At 38.0% G+C, this 19489-nt stretch overlaps 1 protein-coding gene across 4 annotated transcripts in view; it reads right to left on the minus strand.

The window, feature by feature from the left end:
* TRPS1 (transcriptional repressor GATA binding 1) overlaps positions 1 to 19489 on the minus strand; it is a 259654-nt gene that overhangs the window by 185686 nt on the left and 54479 nt on the right. For all 4 annotated transcript variants that reach the window (XM_047842490.1, XM_047842488.1, XM_047842491.1 and 1 more), the window contains one exon: positions 10426 to 11555. In XM_047842490.1, coding sequence (XP_047698446.1) covers positions 10426 to 11555 — 1130 coding nt within the window. The remainder of the gene's footprint in view (positions 1 to 10425; positions 11556 to 19489) is intronic.

The raw sequence follows: 19489 nt of genomic DNA on the forward strand, positions 1-19489 counted from the left end.
GAGGTCATTTATATACATTATCTCTCAACATATTCTCATCCCTTCTTCATAGGATGAGAATCTGAAGCACAGGGGCACCTGCATGGCTAGTCAGTTAAATGTCTGAATCTTGATTTCGGTTCAGGTCATGATCTCACGACTCATGAGATTGAGCCCCTCATTGGGCTCTGTGTTGTCAGCTTGGGATCCCTGCTTGGCATTCTCTCTCTCCCTCTCTTTCTGCCCCTCCCCTGCTTGCACACCTTCTCTTTCTCTCAAAATAAATAAATGAACTTTGAAAAATTAAAAAAAAAAGGATCTGAAGCACAGACAAGACAATTCACATAGAATAACATGGAGACATGACACAGTATTTAACTCTTGTCCATGGGTACTCTTTCATGCATGCTGTTTGGTAGCTGATGCAATGTTACTAGCTTATTCAGGAATTAGTTCCTGAAAGATGTGCACATATTCTCTGACATGTGTCATTCTCTCAATAATAGCTGAAAAGACCTTCAACATAATGCCCATAATGCCATGTCCACTAAAAATAAAAACAGATGATTTAACTCCTACTAGAAGAAACATTACTGAAGAATAAAAGTTTAGTCACTATGAAAATACATGAGTTTGGACTCGCCTCTAACCTACAAAATGGATTTAATCTTATCAACATTAATATGAAAACCTCAAACAAGTTCAAGGAATCGTCCTTGCATTTCTCAAGATCCACGTTCTCATCCATGAAGACTTCCCTAATGACTAAACCCGAGTAAATCCAGCATCGTCTGATCTACTCTTAATCTCTGTTTTCTTCTGAGGACTTTTTCCACATTGCCTTTTATTAAAATCTTGTGGATGTCTTACTTTACAGTTATATTGCAAGTGCCTTCAGGTCAAGATCAAAGTTCACACATCTCTGTATCCACCCCCACCCAGAACATCCAAGAGTAAATCCATACTTTAACAAAAGGAATGAACCACTACCACTCTGTGGATGTTCAGGATGCTGGATTCACTAGGTAGAATCATAAAGCAGCAGAGAAATATTGAAAGTGCATAGGTATTTCATAGATGGTATATTCTGAATGGCGTTTTGGAATAAATTCTTCATTATTTAAGAACTCCTAGAACTTCTGGCTACATTAAGCCACACGAACTGAAAAGACAATACAAATATATGCCCTGCATTAATTTGAATTCTATATTCTCCTGCCAAATGGATAGCAAACACTCTCCTCATGCTACCTAAGGAAAAAAGATGTCATTTTGTAGATCTCCTTAGCACAGGGCTGCTAGATAAAACACACCATGGCAACTTGAATGTCAGTGCAAACAATGAAATACCTTAGTGTAAGTATGCCCCATGCAATATTTGGGATATACTTACACAAAATCTCAGTATGTCTCATGAAATATTTTAGACAGTGAGGACGTGAATCAAAGAAATGTATTAAAAAAGCGAAAGCATCCCTGCCTCCAGAGAAAACTACTAGCTGCCTAACCAAAGACCAAATTGGACTTAATTCAAACAACAACATTTCTGTGAGAAAAGATGTTTTATTCCTTATCCTACTTAACAGAATTTTCTTATGCTATAAAAATGCATTCATTTCAGATCCATTCATATTTCAGTGGCCTTAGTAGTAGTGTTTCATTCATCAGAAGTTAAATATATTATTTTCAAAATTCATAAAGGGCTGAAATTTTCTGGATTTTAGAAAAAGATCAGCTAAAAGATGTAACTCTTTTTTCTTTTCTGTAGATAGAGCAAGAGTGAGTGTGCAAGTGGGAGGAGGGGCAGAAGGGGAGACAGAGAATCTTACGCAGGATCCACACTGGGAGTGGAGCCTGATCGGGGCTCAATCCCACGACCCTGGGATCACAACCTGAGTGAGCTGAAATCAAGATTCGGACACTCAATTGACAGTCACCCAGGGGTCTCAAGATGCTACTCTTTTATTACGCTATTCTGATAATACTTCTGTATTTCTATTTTCATAATAAACCAGCCTACGGTATCTGTGAAGTCAGCTAGGAGCAATGCCTTTTCTCCTCTAAATGTAAACTTCCAGAGATTTCTGCCAGTATTTGAAAAGCTCTCCTCTACCAAATAACTGTATTTCTTAGCCACAGTTTTTCTTCAATGACTAAACAGAGCATTGAAGCAAATGAATAAATCATAAATACTCATCAATTAGACTTCAAAAGGTATTTTTTTGGTAATTACAGAATCTCACACCTACAGACAAGTTGCCACAGAAGAAGTAAGTGAAGGTGATTTAATTTAAATATAGATCAATAGATCTGATATCTAATAAAGTTAGCCATTTTTGTAATACAACTTTTGCTGGTACAAAGGCCTCTAACATAGGATACTGGAGATTAATGACACTGGAGAATGAGGGAGCGGAAAGCAGGTGAAGAGAGCATCTGAGAGACAAAGACCAGGAAAAAAAAAAAAAGGAATTACAGGTGAATAACCAGATCAATCAAATTTTAGAAGCTGGAAGTATAATAATATTCAGCTTTAGTGAAGTGCAAAGGAACGGTCTACAAAACATAAGATAAACTGAACTTTGTGTAAGATTCCACTCAACCCACTCATATTTTTAAAGCTGAAATAATCTGATTAGTATTTACTCATTTGTAGTAACTGTTTTTTTTTAAGGGGGTCTCGGTGATTTCATTTAACTCATGTCATATCTGAAAAACTTCAAGTTATGATTCCCTTAACTCACTTCCAAAAAGAAGATATCCCCTACCCAAATATTCAAAATAGGAAGACAAACCTCTCCATAAAATAGAACATGAATAAGAAATGGGAAATGATTTCCATAAACTAACATGAACTAGAAATTATAGCTAAAATTTATTTTATTCCAAGAATTGATCATCATTCTTGTGCAAAAAGTCTTCAGAATCATGAAATATGAAATTCTAATAATGTATACAAACAAAGGTTGTGCCATTTGTGGGTTATTTTCTTGAAGGATATAATATCCTGGGTAATGTTTTATCTCACAATGGGAATTTTCAGCTTGAACTATTAGGTCCATTTCAAGGTATTACAGGGAACTGATTTATTAGGTACTGTTTAAAAGAACATGTCACATAAATATACACAAATCTAAATGTAACCATCATGGCCCTCACCCTTTGAGAAACTCTGTCCTAATGCACTGTATACTTGGCTTTTTCAGATGTGTTGATAATTAAATGCTTACATAAAATTTATCCTTCACTATGCTCTTCTCTGAGCTCTTTTAAGGTAGAAATTGAGCAGTAGCTACATTAATTTAAGCAATTATGGTATCCAGTGTTATTTCCTTCAGCCCAGGTTATATATTTTATGTCTAAAAGATTCAAACACTGTTTGAAATTTTTTAAATGCATTCATAAATCTCCAATTGGACAGATGCTTATCATCACATGCACTACCAAAAAGGATATCAATTTTCACACATTGTAGATAACAAGCAGGTAGACAATGATATTATTAATGCTTTTTAAGTAGTTATTTAATCATAAGGGGAACTGGGCATTCACTCAAATATTTATTGGACTTGTGTATTGATGAAAATTGGTATTTCACTTTATTTAAAAATTTTATGTAATGTTAGTCATACACACATTCTACCTATATATGTGCTTACATAAATACATATACACATTCATATTTAATAATGAATGTTATAAAAACATTTATTTTTGTTATAAAAATGTTATAAAAATACAAGTTAGAACATAATCATAGAATCATAGGATATGATTTTATATAGGTAAATATATTCAATATGCCCTCTGTGTGTGGGCATATATACATATACAGAGAAATACAGAGAGAACTGTGTGTGTGTGTGTGTGTGTGTGTGCATGTATACACATAGAGATGATATAGAAGAAATTATATTTGTGGTATAGTTCCATATATGTACATGAACGTATATGAATATACATGGTATCTATGTGAATATACACACAAACATATATATAATGAATATATGTATATGGTTTTGTTTTGCTAGTTTTCAAACTTACATAAAATAGTATCCAGCTACAAATAGTCTTCAATTTGTTTGATTCAGGCAAAATTATGCTTATAAGATTCATATGTCCTGTTCAACTGCCATTTATTCAAATTCACTACTGTGTAACATTCCACTGTATAAAAATCTACAAATTCTTTAGTAATATTTAAAAGGTATTATTATCAGTTGGTATTTTTTTCCTGTTCTTGTTTCTGATTTTTGTTTTGGTTGTTCTGCTCTTTCAAAAAATACTACTGTGAACATTTCTGCACAGGTTTCCTACTGTACTGATGAAAGAAATTATCTGAGGAGTAAAATAATGCTTCCATTGGGAACATGAGCATCTGATATTGCCAGAATTTGTCAAATTCACTTTATGCAGTCATATGTACCGACCATTTTACCCTTTGCAATTTTTTAAAGTTTATTTATCTTGAGAGAGAGCCAGAGTGCACACAAGCAGGGGAGGGGCAGAGAGAAGAAGGAAGGAGAGACAGAATCCCAAGCAGGTTCCGTGCCATCAGCACCCAGTTCAATCTCATGTGGGGCTCAAACTCAGGTACTGTGACCTAAGCTGAGATCAAGAGTCTGATGTTTAACCAACCAACTGCGTCACCCAGCCACCCCACCCTTTATAATTTTTTTAACACCCATGTTTTCTGAGATAAAGTGACCTAATTGTTTCTCTTGTTACTATTTGCCTTGTGTAACTTCATTTATTCTTACCTTTTTGTTATTGAGACCCAACTTAATTATACTGAGTCAAAGGATATGTTCTGTGTGATATGTTTTTCTGAAATCTGATTTCTTTTTGGCTTAATGTTTGTCCATTTTTCTAAGTATGTTAAAACTGCTGGAAAGGCATGTGAATCCTCTAAATAGTTGGATGCACAATTGATATATTTTAATTAAAACAAGTTTGTTAATTTGCTGCTCTAATCTTTTATATTTTGAAGATTTTTTTCATTCAACCTCTAATAAGAAAGGTTTCTTAAAATCTATCACTGTGATTGTGGTTTGTCATATTTTCCTTGTAGTTGTTGATCAATTTTTGTTTTACATATGGATTTATTTATAGTTTATATATTTAGAATTGTTCTATCTCCCTCAAGTCATGAACATCTTATCATTATGTATTGACTTATCCTTCCTATGCTTTTTATCTTAAAATTGTCTTAAAATTGTCAGACAATTTATCTAAATTGTCTGAGATTAATAAAGCTATCTCCATATTCCTTTGGTTTATATTGCTTATAACTCCATTTATTTTTTTTGTTACAAACTCTCCATAGCCTTATATTTTGAGTGTATATCTTATAAACAGCTTATATATAGTTGAATTTTCTTTTTTTTAAGTTTATTTATTTTGAGAGAGAGAGAGAGAGAGAGAGAGAGAGAGAGAGAGAGAGAGAGCAAATGGGGGAAGGGCAGAGGGAGAAGGGAAAGAGAGAATCCCAAGCAGGCTGCACACTCAGTGCAGAGCCCAATGCGGGGCTCAATCCCACAAGTGTGAGATCCTGACCTGAACCAAAATCAGGAGTCGGATGCTTAACCAACTGAGGCAGCCACCCACGTGTCCCTTGAATTTTCTTTTTTAATAAGTCAGACAATACCTTTTAAGTGGAAAGTTTAATCTACACAGGTTCATTAAGGTTTTGATAGCTGGTCTTTTCTTTTTTACCATCTTACTTTTGGAATTGTTTATCCACTTAAATATTCATCTATTTATGCATTTTTACCTTTTATCCTGTCTTGCCATTTTTTAGAAAATAGATGGAATCTTATTTTGTTGTGCCATTCTCTATAGCTTCAGAAGTTATGTACCCGTTTCCTATTCCTTCATTAGTTAACTTTAAAAGTTTCCAAGTATGCACAGCAAAGTCCTAACTCAACTAACTCCAGACAATTCAAGGGCCGTAAAGCACCTTACTTCTGATCATAACCCCTACAAATGTTCATACTGTGTTGCCCAACACCTTAGTCTATTTCTTTTTAATTGCATAAATAAGGCAGGCTATGACTGATTTATCCACAGTCCCCTAGTCTTTGCCTATGTGGAAATATTTTGCTTTTTCTTCGAAGGTTGTTTTCACAGGTAGACAATACTAAGTCGACCATTTTTTTGGTGTTTTTTTCCTTCAAAACTTTGAATAGACTTTCTCCCTCTTCTGGTTTCCATTGTTGTTGATGAAGTCTGCTAGAGTAACCTAATTGTCTTTTCTAAGGAGTTGATACGTAGTTTCCCTCTGGAGGCTCTAAGACCTCTGTAGCATTTTAATTATTACCACAATGTGTCTATGACTGAATTTATTTGCTTATGTCCCTGTTTTAGTGGATGCTATGTTTTTTTTTGTATCTGTGTGCTTATGTCTTTCATCTTTCAATTCGAGAAAATCTGCCATTATCTCCTCAAATACTACTTGCCTACCTTCCATTCTATATATTCTTTCCTCCTGGAACTCTAATTAGATGCAGGCTAAAACAGCTTATTGTGTTTTTAAAACCCACTATCTACTTTTGATACTTTCCATCCCTATCCACTCTTTTAAATATTCTGGCTAATGTCTTCAGATTTAACTTGCAATGAACTCATTTGCCTTCTATCACTTGCAAATCTGTTACTGAACCTGTCTACATTTTAAGTTTCAATAACTATATTTTCAATTCAAAAAATGCTGTTTGATTCTTTTTTGAGTATTTCTAGTCATTTATAGTCTCATGCAGTTTGATTTGTAAATCTGATTTTCATTATTTAAACACTACTTTTCTATAACTGAAAAACATTATATTTTTATAACTTTTTTATAACTGAAAAATTTACTGTATTTTCATAACTTACAATTTCCCCAGGTATCTAAAAAGCCATTATGACATTTCCTACTTATTTCCCATAGAATGGTTTATATCCCTCTGCATATGGTGAGTTTTTGTAATAATGAGCTCATATAAGATAAGGTTTATCTTATGCCACAGATATCATGGAGGTGAAAATGGAGTATTTCATCTAGACAAATGTGTGCCTACTTCTGACAGAAGTCAGCGAAGGCTCTAAATGTGGAATCACTTTAGCTACCTTCAAGGTGCCAGCTTAAAGTAAAACTCAGATTCAGCAGCCTCTCTCTCTCAGTGACTCCAGGCATAGTCTCCTGACCGACTGCTATTTGCGTCAGTGCAACCTCACACTCCATGCTTGCTGTTCACTTCTCCCCAGTCTGGGTTTTGTCCAATCTTGGTGAAGGAAAGACGAGAAAAGTTTCAGAAGTTTCCCTTAATTCACAGGAGTCTAGCAAGGCATTGAAAAGTATGTTTCATCTAGTATCATTGTTTTCTAAGGGGACAGTGCTCCTACTGACTCCAGAACGGTAAGTTACAACACTGACAATTTTGATGAGAATGGTGGTCAATTAGAGAAGGGGTATGCTGTTTAATCAAGTGATAAATAATAAAAGAAATGGAGTGTGAGAAACAAATTCATGGGTGGAATACAGTAAGTCAGTCAAATGTGAGCTAGGGGCACCATAAATAAATATGAAATGTTAGGAAAAAAGAACTGATCAAGTTCCAGTTGCTGACTGAATAATGTTTTCAATTCAACTGAGGTTAAACCTGGTTCTTCATGAAAATGCCCACCAAATAGAATCCACACTAAGGATTTCACTCATAGCTCTAAATCAACTCTCCTGCTTCTCAGCTGTAGTTTTTCTTATAGCTACCTGATTTCACATATTTTATAGATCATAGATTGTACTACCTTCTTACTACACTGTAAGTCTTATTTATAAAGCACTCAAAAGCCAAGAATATTCCCTAGTTATACCAGAATTATGGAGAAAGTTTCCCAACATGAATAATATGAATCAACATAAATTTAACCAGAAAAAATATTACTGTGATATGGTAAACTTGTTCTTTTATACTATCTTCAAAATACAGCATGTGGGGAAAATGCGTTGATAGAACAGATTTTCAGCACCCACAGAACTATTCCCTTTCGTATCCCTCAAGCCTCCACTGTTGTTCAACTTGCAGTAGAGTTTCTGAAAGTATAAGTCTCCACATTTCAAATATTTCTATAAGATCTCATAAACAGATCAGAGATAAACTACTCAGCAACCTAAAGGATCCAGGACCAGACAAATTACATCAGGTTTTAAGAACAAGTGCAGGAGTATTTTAATGCCCTAGGAACAAGTACTGCTCAGTTTTCTCATCTAATAAAGTGCTGAAAGGCTGACTGACATCCAAAATGCACAAACAATTGTTATTTGGTGTGGAGCCCTAAATCTTCAGAAGGGTTTGAGACTTTATAATAGTCTCAGATTAAACTGTAACTCACCATGGAGATCTTGGCTTATCCTTAACGACTGTGAAGTCAAAAACTCACAGGCACTTCATTTACTTAAAGATCTACTCACTGAGCACTTATTAGCCATTCTGGCACTGTGCTAAATTGTGTAGACAGAGCAGTGAACAATAAGAGACTAGTCTCTTCCTTCTAGAGCGTATTGTCCTTACTGACTACTAACTAAACTCTGAAATTATTCAGTCATATTTTTATTCATACTTTCATTTCTTGGGAGAATTTTTTTTGTTTAACCAAAGCATACAGAAAGTCTGTTTTTCCAGACAGGTTTTCAAGCAATGGCCTCAGCTTCCTCAAAAAGAGCGACTAATGCAAATGATCTGGTATCCAGATGTGTAGGCATGTACATGTGTGTGTATAGTGTGTGTGTGTGGGGGGGGGGGGGTGTGTGTGGCTAATTTCCTCATGATTAAAGAAAGTCTCCTCTTTTAAACCCAGACAAGATTACCTAATTTTTACAGCACCTAACAAATGTATATGCGCACCAGTAAAGCTCAGAAGGAAGCTAATGTCTGCTAGCCCAGAAATAAATTAGCATGCAGCTAACATCAGAGGAGCCAGAAACACTCACTACAAGTGTGAACACATATTTGATTGCAGGACTGTGTCTTTCCTAGGGCTGACCTTATAAATTAAACAGTGTAAATCTCAAGGAAGTGTTTTCTGAACATTTAGATTCACTGTGAACATTAGGATGCCCTTCAAATTAACATCTAACATTATTAGCCTATTGTTGGACATGAACTGCTTCATTACTGGTGACTGACAAAACACACACGCACTTAAACTAACACACGCTTTCAAAAAGAATGAGAGGAACTGTTTAGAATCTTGGGATGGGAAAAATAAAATGACTAGATTTTTGAACTAGGATACTGAGTCTACATACGGAAAAACACTTAAAAGGAGTAGATAAAGCTCTTTACTTTGATGCGTCTCTAAGCACTATTGCAAGAAAACACCCACTGAGTGCCAAGTAACATCAGAACATGCTGTATTACCGGGATTGTGCTAAACTAATTCCTAGTCATATAACCAACTCTCAGTGTAAATGTTCCTTCTTCAAAGAGGCATTTCCTCATCTACCATATTGGGCTATGAGGTCATTCTCATCAAACACAGTGGCCTCTACTTCATCTGTCATGACACTCGTACTCACAATGATCTGTGAACGTCTTCCCTACTAAACTGTAAGTTCCCTGTGGGCATTGACTATGTTCATCTTGTTCTCTCCTTTATCATCAATGCCTGGCACAATGCACATTTTTGGAATTAATCAGTTAAGGAATGAATACAGAAATGAAATAAAGATACGTATCCTAAACCCGTCTTTAGAAAACACGAAAGGTGAACTGGGAAGACTAACATTTATACAGAGAATAGGGTCGAAGTGAAAAAAAAAATGAACATATATCCTGTATCTTTGTTTATGAATCTGGAATAGCCGAAGTGGTTTTACCTGCTCCGAGGAATGAGTGTACAGAAATCCAAAGTCACACCTATGACAATACGCTCGCCTTCAGATTACGGTTTCTTTGCAAAACAAAGGTGTTGCTCAATGTTTTAAAGCCAGAAGGATGTCCAATCTCATTTGAAAAGAAAAATGAGCAACGTGTTCTCAAGCGGATCGTTTTCCAGTTGGAGTAGAGAAGAGAACATGTTATAATGGCACCTTTCATTTGGGAGCTCCTCCATCAAAAATTATGGGATGTGGAGTCACTTAGCAAGGACAAATAAATGGGATTGTGGTAAACGAGTAAACTCATCAGCATTACCGTCATCACTGCAATTTTTAAAACACACTCAGTAAACAAAACAGGTATGAAGCAGAAGAGTAAATGGTCTGAAACAAGTAACCAAATTAGAATCTGTGGTTACCACATCTATAAATACATAATCTGCAGTTTTATGAACGATCTTTTATGTTCACTCGTCCTGTAACTTCCCCAAGTCACTGCAATCATTCCCAATGATTCTTGGATCAGCCCTCCGGATTCTTCCTATCATTCTGTTAATATCCTCCCCCACCCCCACCCCGCTATGGCTTACCTGTAGTGTCGGGAAATCTCTTCTTCCACCTGGGTAATGAAATCACATTTGGTACATGAGTGTTCTTTGCTTTCCTTGACAGCTGGCTGCCCATCCGATCCTTGCAGATGATTGGCTTCCTGTTTGACATCTGATGCTTGGGACTCATGCACACTCTCGTAATGGAAGAGGAGCACATCTACATCAGGGGTGGAGAACGAGCACTGGTGGCACTGGTGTTTGACTCTTGAGCTTCCAGCCGCCCCAGGAGACAAGTGCAAAAGCAAGAGTGCACAGTGGGAGCAATTACTTTTTCTACATGCAAATGGATAAGTAATTTCTCCAAGGTGCTTTTCTGGGCTGCAAAGGCCTCTGGGACAGAATGGACAGTGTTTAATAGTACACTTATGAATGTTATGGAGCTGCTGATAGTGACGGAGAAGCGGCCCCACTATAATTACATCGGGGCCATGGCTTTTGGAGTATCTAAAGTCGCAGAACTGACAATTGTAGCTGGTCACCATGTTATCCTCTGCTCCCTTGCTGGAGAAATCCTTCTTTTTAGCCCCACTAGAGCCCTTGTCTGCCTTGGTCATTGGCTCCCCTTCTGCACTTTTGGCTAGATCATTCTGATTAATGACAGAGCCCCTGGAAAGCTTATCATTCAATTCTGGATTAAGGCAGCCTGACTGCGCTCCTCCGTGCTGTTTGCCGTAATGTTCTAACAGTTTAAGTGAGCTAGAGGACTCACAGCTGAAACTACAGAATTTACACCAGTAGTAACTGGTGGCCTCTGTACCATTTTGTCTCGAGGAATCGAGGGGCTTGATGGGCACCGAGTAGCCAACAGGAGTGTCATCTCCTGCCTTGACTGTGATCTTGTCCTGCCACTTTCCCAAGTCTCCAGAATCGCCAGATCGAAGTGCAGGGATGGATTTGTTAGAGTTTTTCTCTGAAGGTTTTGCACCCTCAGAGGAGGGGAGAGAAGCTTTTATTTTGTTCGGGTGAGTCTGAAGAAAATGTTGTTCTAGTTCAGTTGAGGAGTTGCCCATGTAAGTGAAATTGCAGAATTTACAGCGGAAGTACTTGGTGTTTCCTTGGCAATCCGGTGTTTTCCGTCCAATGCCAATGAACGTTCCACCTGAAGTGACCTGGTATGGAAGAGATGGATGTTACTTTAAAGGTGTCATTACTTCAGTGCTCTCTGTAGGAGGGAGGAGGGGGCACTGCCAAGTATTCCACATCAAAAAATACAATCGTACTTCTGCTTATTATGAAATCACTTGAATAATCAGCGCCAAAGAAATGCACTCTTCATTTCTCAATAGCTACTCTTTTGAGAGGCTCATTACGCTAAACATTTTTGGCCAAAGCAACAGTCAAAGATAAGTAATAGGAGTACTATAACTAATTCAATGGATTTAATATTTAAAAAAAAAGCCAAGAAAACAATTTTCATGTAAGTAGGTTTTACTACTGCCTCCCTGTAACCACATGCTTGCAGAAGCATCCAAATCACAGGGGATTTCTTTTCCTGAAGTGAAGGGCTGCTGTCAAAACCGGAGGCAGTTGCTTAGAGATTGCTCAATGCAGATGTTCTCCAAGGAAATCCTTGTTCAGTTCCTATAGCGATGAGGCTTTGGGCAAAGACGAAGCCTCCCTTTCGGGTAAAATGAAGGTGCTAACATGACCACACAAAACGGCTGGTAATTAAAAGCCCAAGCAGGCACTATTAGATTAAAAATGAAGTTAAGGCAGTGGACTTGAAGTCTTAGTGAAGAAGGTCTAATGTAAAGAGTTTAAAATGTTTCCCAATCTAGGATAAAGGAAAAGTAGAAAATCTTCCAGGGCCTCATTTGATCAAAGCTCAGTCCCACTGGATCAAGGCTCTGTCTCCGTGGGTCATGGGGATGTTCAAAGGCCAAAACAAAATAATCCCACCATAGAAATGATCACAGCTCTTCTTCCTACCTCAAGTTATAAAACTTACAGCATTAGGGCAATGAAGGCATTCAAAGGCCACTATATATAAAGTCCTTCCTCAGTGGGCACTGCAACAGGCAGCTTAACCAAGCTCCACCACTGAGCAGACAAAACTCCTGGTTTAAAACAGAGTTTTTGATAGAAATCCTCCAAAAAGGAAGAGATCTCCTCTTCTATCGGAGAATTTCTGAATTTTTCTAGCTACCAGATGTAACAGATTAAGCACGTGACATAATCATGTTCTGCCTTCTTCACCAGCTGCTCAAAAATGACATGTGCGATCACTGCTCATATCCAAATCACTCTAGGAGAAAGGTCTCAAGCATCTCAAAATCATTTAAGAGGTTCTACTTAATATGCAAATAATATTCCCTTAGCACATTGAGAGACATGCTTATACCTCTACTGTACAGAACTCAGACCGTAGTCCATGCTTCGACTTAAAGACAGGTTGTGAGCTTGATCAAATTACCTTGTCCGGCCAAGAGCTGGCTTATCTGGGGCAACCTCCACTTTATTTCCAGTATTAGAGTTCTAGGAAGTGTGCATGAACACAGAAACAGCTCAACCCTTACTATACATTAAGATGATAATTTACAAACATCTCTCACAGCCTGTAACCCAAGGATGACAATGTATCACTTTTGGTGATGTCCACATCCCCCATGGCAAGCACACAGACTTCAGTCTGTCAACAATAGCAGAGCATCATCTGACCAGAGGGAAGAATGGGGCACCCTCCCAGCCAGCAGCCTGGCAATCAGCAGTGTGAGAGATGTCAAAGCCAGACCACAGGAGGATACAGTCTATTTGCCTTTCTAACCTAGCACTTCAGGGACCAGAACAACTAAAATATGCCCTGAGATGTAACGATATTACAAAATCCCTCCATCTATAACCCAGTTCACTGGAGGTGAGGAGAAACCTTAATTTCAGAAACAACGCATTTAAATGTGATTCCATCAACTCTGGTACTTTGTGCAGGAAATTCAACTTGAATCAAAGGGCGCAAATTGAGAAGTATGCCATTCCCTTCTAATGCGAGTGAAAAAGCCAGTATGCAAACATTTTCTTGGTTTAGTTACCAGCTTTTAGTTTCAAAGTTGTCGATCTTCCTGATATAAAGTATCTGTAATTTCTGCTTGTAGAAAGGGATTCCTGAGAAATCATGACACATTATCACTATTTCTTTGATTTTGCAATCTTCAAGTCTCATATGCCATGTCTACACTGGAAGGGCTGAACTTCTATAAAGTCCTAAGAAATCCCGAAACATAGGAATCTGAAGTGCATCAAAATTATTATTAAGCATCACAACATCCCTTCCAGTATTTGACAACTTTAAAAGTCAGAAAATCCAGGCTAAAAATGACTACTATCAGGTGCATAGACCATGAAAGAAAGGCCATTCAGTAAACAAACAAAACCAAAACTGCCAGTAAAGCATTCTGGCTTAGGACTAATTAATTTGCTATGCAAACCACATTAAATCTTTTAAGTTGGTGGTATTTGTGTGTCTACAAGTTGTGTTTTTTTTTTACCCAGGGAAAACCAGCCAGCTCCATTATTTAAGATTATTGTGTAAGATACTCTTTTGGGGCACCCACGTGGCTCAGTCGGTTGAGGTCACCATCTCACACTTCGAGGGTTCAAGCCCTGAGTCAGGCTCTATACTGACAGCACGGAGCCTGGAGCCTGTTTTGGATTCTGTGTCTCCTTCTCTCTCTGCCCCTCCACTGCTCTCTCTCTCTCAAAGATAAATAAACATTAAAAAATTTTTTAAGGATCATTATGTAAGATACTCTTTTACAAACCACCTAAGCAGGCAAACAAAAACACAAGGATCTCATTTAATGACAAGAACAATAATAATGACATTGACGTAGGTTATCTATTTGCCTTCTTGGTAAATAGCCACTAAATCATATTAGTTTTTATATTACTTAAAGCTCATACAACATTAGAATTATATATTTTATATAATATAAAAGCTAACTTTGGAAACATGGTTACTTAGTGTTCTATTCCTCTTCTCTTTCAAAAAGACCTGAAGGCTACACTTGTGGACATTTTTATACTTTCTTTGTAAGAGATGTACATTTAAGTCATGGTCAAATAAACTGATTCATATCATTTAAATGCCATTCTAAAATAAAACATAATTTATTATTTTAGGAGACCATACCTAAGACTACTGACCATATTCACTGTATTTTCATGACCTCCAAATGTTAACTTAAAACAACTGTTTCCTAGATTAAACAAAAATACACAGCAATAACAGTTATACAAGGCAAGTATTTGCAGCAACAGTGTATTGAATCTTATTGCCAGGAAAGAGCACCACACATTCAGAGAACTATTTCAAACTTTTCAAATGGCTGAACCCAGCAAGGAGTAGAAAAAAGGTTACCATTCCCTAGCTAGGACTCTACTAAAAGAGAGATCACAAGCAGAATAAAGAGTGTAAGTTATAATTATAACCCGTTAACCCAGCAGCTCCTTTGACACGGATATCCGTATTTTAAAATTTCTATTAAACTGTAAATTCCGTTTGGACCAAAAATTACACCTATTCATTCATGTAATTAGTAGCTATTGAGTACTTAGTTTGTGCCGATCTCTGTAACTGATGATAGAGTACAACAGTGAGCAGCTAGGCCACCTCTCTGCCTGTAAACTACTGCATTTGAAGATCAAGATTTGTAGATGAAAGTCTTTATTCATTTGTATTCATATTACTTGGATTTGCTTGCTCCCAAGGGAAGTTCTATAACATAAGTCTCTGCAAAGACACATTATTGGACCTCCTGGCACCTCAGTTTCCTCACCTTTCTGGATGTCAATGTACACACCTTGCTATCTTGCAGGATTATTGTGAGGATCAACTTAGAGAATGTACCTGAAACTGATTTGCAAACTGAAGACCAGTACCGTCCAAAAGAACTTTCTGAGATGCTGGAAATGTTCTGCAATCTACCCTGTCTCTACCATGGCCACGGACCACGTGTGGCTACTAAACACTTGAAACAGGGCTAGTGCAACCAAAGAACTGATTTAAATAATTTTTATTAACTTTTCACGAATTTAAATTAACCGAAATTTAAATGGGCACATGTAGCTAGTGAATACCATGTTAGCACAGTCTACAGTACTAGTCACATGAATGGGATTATTATTTAATAAAATGAACTACCTAATGTAATTGCTCGTGCTAAGCGGATGAAAAGACTACATAGTGGGAAAATGGTGAAGTCATTCCATGACAAATTCATAAACTTGTCAATCGCAGTATTCTTAGCTGTAAATGAAAAGGTAGGATTCTGTTGTTACTAAGCACATGTTTCTGTTTATATTCCTTCTTGGACTGAAGGAATAATATTTTATTCATCTTTGGACGCAAGTAAGGGCTCAATATATCTGGGTTGAATGGAGTCATTATGGGAGATGTGAGCATAGATGGAAATCCCCCCCCCCAAAATCCCCTGAGTTACCTGGGATAAAAAAAAAGTGATTGTAATTCACACACCTCCCCCCCACCGTTGACTCAACCTGACATATTTGGGCTTCTTCAAAAAACTGAACAAAATGTATCTTTCACCCAAAAACAAATGACTAGGGAGCCATTTGTTTATGAGTTACAGTTTAGAAACAACCAACTTACCTGTGAAGGCATGAAAAAGAACAGATTTGAAGTTACTTTTCACTGAATAAGGACTAGGATGGCTTTTTATTCCATTTTTAAGTTAGTTTTAAAAACTATTCCTTCCATGTAGTATGTTTCATTGGCCTTTGTTTATAATTTATTTACATATGTCTTTTCACAAAACTGTTTCACTGTTGAAGTTAAAAACATAAAAGGCTGGCTTTTTTTCAAAGACTTTAACCTTAATTAATTTATTTCCTTCTAATAATATGGAATAAAAACTGGTAAGAATGATATCTAAGAAAATATGTCAAAGGAAAAGATTTTTTGAAGCCTCAAGAACTCCCAAAATGACACTTCAGCACATGTACTTATTGTCAGCGGAACAAAAAGAGGTGTTTGAACTAAACACAAACTCTTCCTCAGATGTGGTTCACTTTCAAGTACTATAATTGATAGCAACAGAGACAATTAGGAGGGTACTAATTTAAGGGGACTTGAGGTTATGGGCTGTTAGTCAAAAAAGTAAAACCTTCACTTAATAAAAAGCTAAGTTGTTAAAAATCACTGTTCAAATACTGAAGTTACAAAGAGCTTGAAGAAATCTGTCAGGGCCGATCTTGGCCGAAAATAGCTATAGTCGGAATGAATGTGTTAATCTACATAGGCAGCATTTCTGCCTTGGAGAGTGCTTCAGAAAGCACCGTGCGGCATGGGGGGTGCTGCAGTCTCTGGGAGAGACTACATGCTTAAACATTCCAACAACAAATCGAATTAGATGGCGACTCTCTTAGCCCCCCGCTATCACATCCTATCCCTGCTGCTCCTGGTGGTCCCTGCCGTAACGCCAATAAACACCCTCCTTAAAAATAAGGAACAAATCCAAACAGTTTTTTGAATTGTAAGAGCCAACCATATTTTTTGTGGGAGGATAACCAAAACTCAACTTGACTTTAAGTATAAAACACGGCATATTTTAAATTATGCACATTTTTGGGACGCCTGGGTGGCTCAGTCCGTTAAGCATCCAGCTTCAGCTCAGGTCATGATCTCACAGCTTGTGAGTTCGAGCCCTGTGTCGGGCTCTGTGCTGACAGCTCGGAGCCTGGAGCTTGCTTCAGATTCTGTGTCTCCCTCTCTCTCTGCCCGTCCCCTGCTCTTGCTCTGTCTTAAAAATTAAAAAAAAATAATAAAAATTTTAATTAAATTATGTACATTTTTTTTTCTTAAAATTTTTTTTTCAACGTTTATTTATTTTGGGGACAGAGAGAGACAGAGCATGAACGGGGGAGGGGCAGAGAGAGAGGGAGACACAGAATCGGAAACAGGCTCCAGGCTCTGAGCCATCAGCCCAGAGCCTGACGCGGGGCTCGAACTCCCGGACCGCGAGATCGTGACCTGGCTGAAGTCGGACGCTTAACCGACTGCACCACCCAGGCGCCCCTACGTACATTGTTATTATCAGCTTTTGGATTGCAGCCATCAAGAGTCCACCCCTACTGGTTTTCCTACATCACTCAGCGTAATAAACTGAACTAAGTCTCTATGATTATTTGGTATTTGGGCTGACAGAATACCAATCAATCTTAAAGTCAGTCTCAACAGTTTAGAAAAACATTGTCTTACAAGGAAAAATGCTAAACAAAACAGAAAATGTAATGCAGGTGAATTATAAGGCTGGGGGCATTATCCACAGAACTAACCCCTCTCCTGCATCTGACCTACCTGTGCCACCGGCTCTTAATGGAGATAAATAAGAATTGGGTATTTGTGCTAAAGAGCGTCTTAAGTGGAAAACAGAGTGGTGGCACCGTGGAACATCCTTCCTCTAGGGAAGGGTGCTTTGTTGCATGCCTCCTGTGTGCCGAACACAGACGACACACACAGAAGTGACAGGGTCCAAAACCCCACGTGTCTGTGGGCTGCTGCAGAGAGTTCACAAGGAAATAAATGACAAGGACGGTAGAGTGCATGTGCTTCTGCTGGGAGAGGAACCCAGTTCTGTGACAACACAGAGGAAGAGGACCCAAGCAGCAGGGCCAGGTCAGCTTCTGGAAGGAGAAACTGAGCGGGGGACACAGAGTTGCCACTTGAGATGAGCCTCAAAGGCAGTGATTGTGGAAAGGCTCTACAGGTGCAGGAAGCAAAGTGAGTCCAGTGTGAATGGCAGTGAAAAGGTGCAAGCTGTTCTAGGGAAATGTGAAGGGAGACTGGGGGATGAGAGAAGATTTGGAGAATGGTGGAGAGACTGGAGAGTTATATTTAATTATGTAAGTATAATTAAAATGATACACCTTTTCTAGAAAGTAGACCTATACTTCCTACAAAATGTAGGATGATGGATCTCTAAACAGAATTTTTAAAAATTAATTAAAGGAGGGAGGAAGGGAAGGAGGACAGAGGCAGAAGGAAGGAGAAAAGAGAGAAAGGAAAAGGAGAGGAGCGATGGAGGAAGGTATGGGGTTGAGGCAAGAGCTGAAGAGAAAGGAAAAGAAGAGAACAGAAGCTATCAGAAAGAGACAAGAAGTAACTAGGAAACCACTAAGAATCTACTAAGTAAACATGAAGGGTGGGGGCCATAGAAGCATCAGGCGGGGAAGACCAGAGCAAACTACTCCATTGTTTGGGGGGAGATACACATCAGAAAGAAATCCAGGGTAACTGTGGTATTTCCAGCCCCACCAATTTGGAAATGGGAGTACATTAGAAAGGGCGAGCGGTGGGGGGACCATTAGGGAAGGAGCTAACAACTTTAACTTTAGGCAGGTTGACTTTGAGATGCCAGTGCAGCCTCCCATCAGCTGGAAAAACAGGTCTTAGAACAAACCACTGTTTATTATAAGATACCCAAATATGTTAGTGGACTCATGAAAGAATTCAGGTGTTCTTCAGGCTGACAGGCTGACATCAGTGAGTCATCTAAGTATTAAAGGGGGGCTGCAAGAGGAGAAGTATTTCTCAAGTCCCTCCCTGTGGCCTCACCCCTCACTTTCAGAATGTAGGGAGACCACAGGGCTCTGAGCTCCTTTGGGGTGTGCAGTACATGCACATGAGACACTCTGAAGACACTCTGGTGTCTTCTGTGCCTCACACCCGTTCCTATACTTACTTGCGAGCAAAGAATAAAACTTTAATTACACAGCAATAGAGAACATAAATGGGAGCTGGATGAATCTCCGTAATATTTAACCTTCATAGATAAACCAACTCCTGGATTGTGCCTAGTAACCAGAAGAGAAGAATACAACTCTCTGGCCGTATATTAAATCACAAATCTCTAAACCAAAGTCCTCCAAATGAGGGGAATATAAAACAAATCTAATACATGGATAAAATGTTGCTTCATTTGGGGATAAAGCATTGCACCCTTGATTGATTAAATCAAAATCTGGCCCTTCCTCGCTCTATGGGAACTAGCTTCTGTAGCAAAAATACCAGTAGAAATGAATCACAGTA

The sequence above is a fragment of the Prionailurus viverrinus genome, chromosome F2 (assembly GCF_022837055.1).
Source record: "Prionailurus viverrinus isolate Anna chromosome F2, UM_Priviv_1.0, whole genome shotgun sequence".
Taxonomy (NCBI): Eukaryota; Metazoa; Chordata; class Mammalia; order Carnivora; family Felidae; genus Prionailurus; species Prionailurus viverrinus.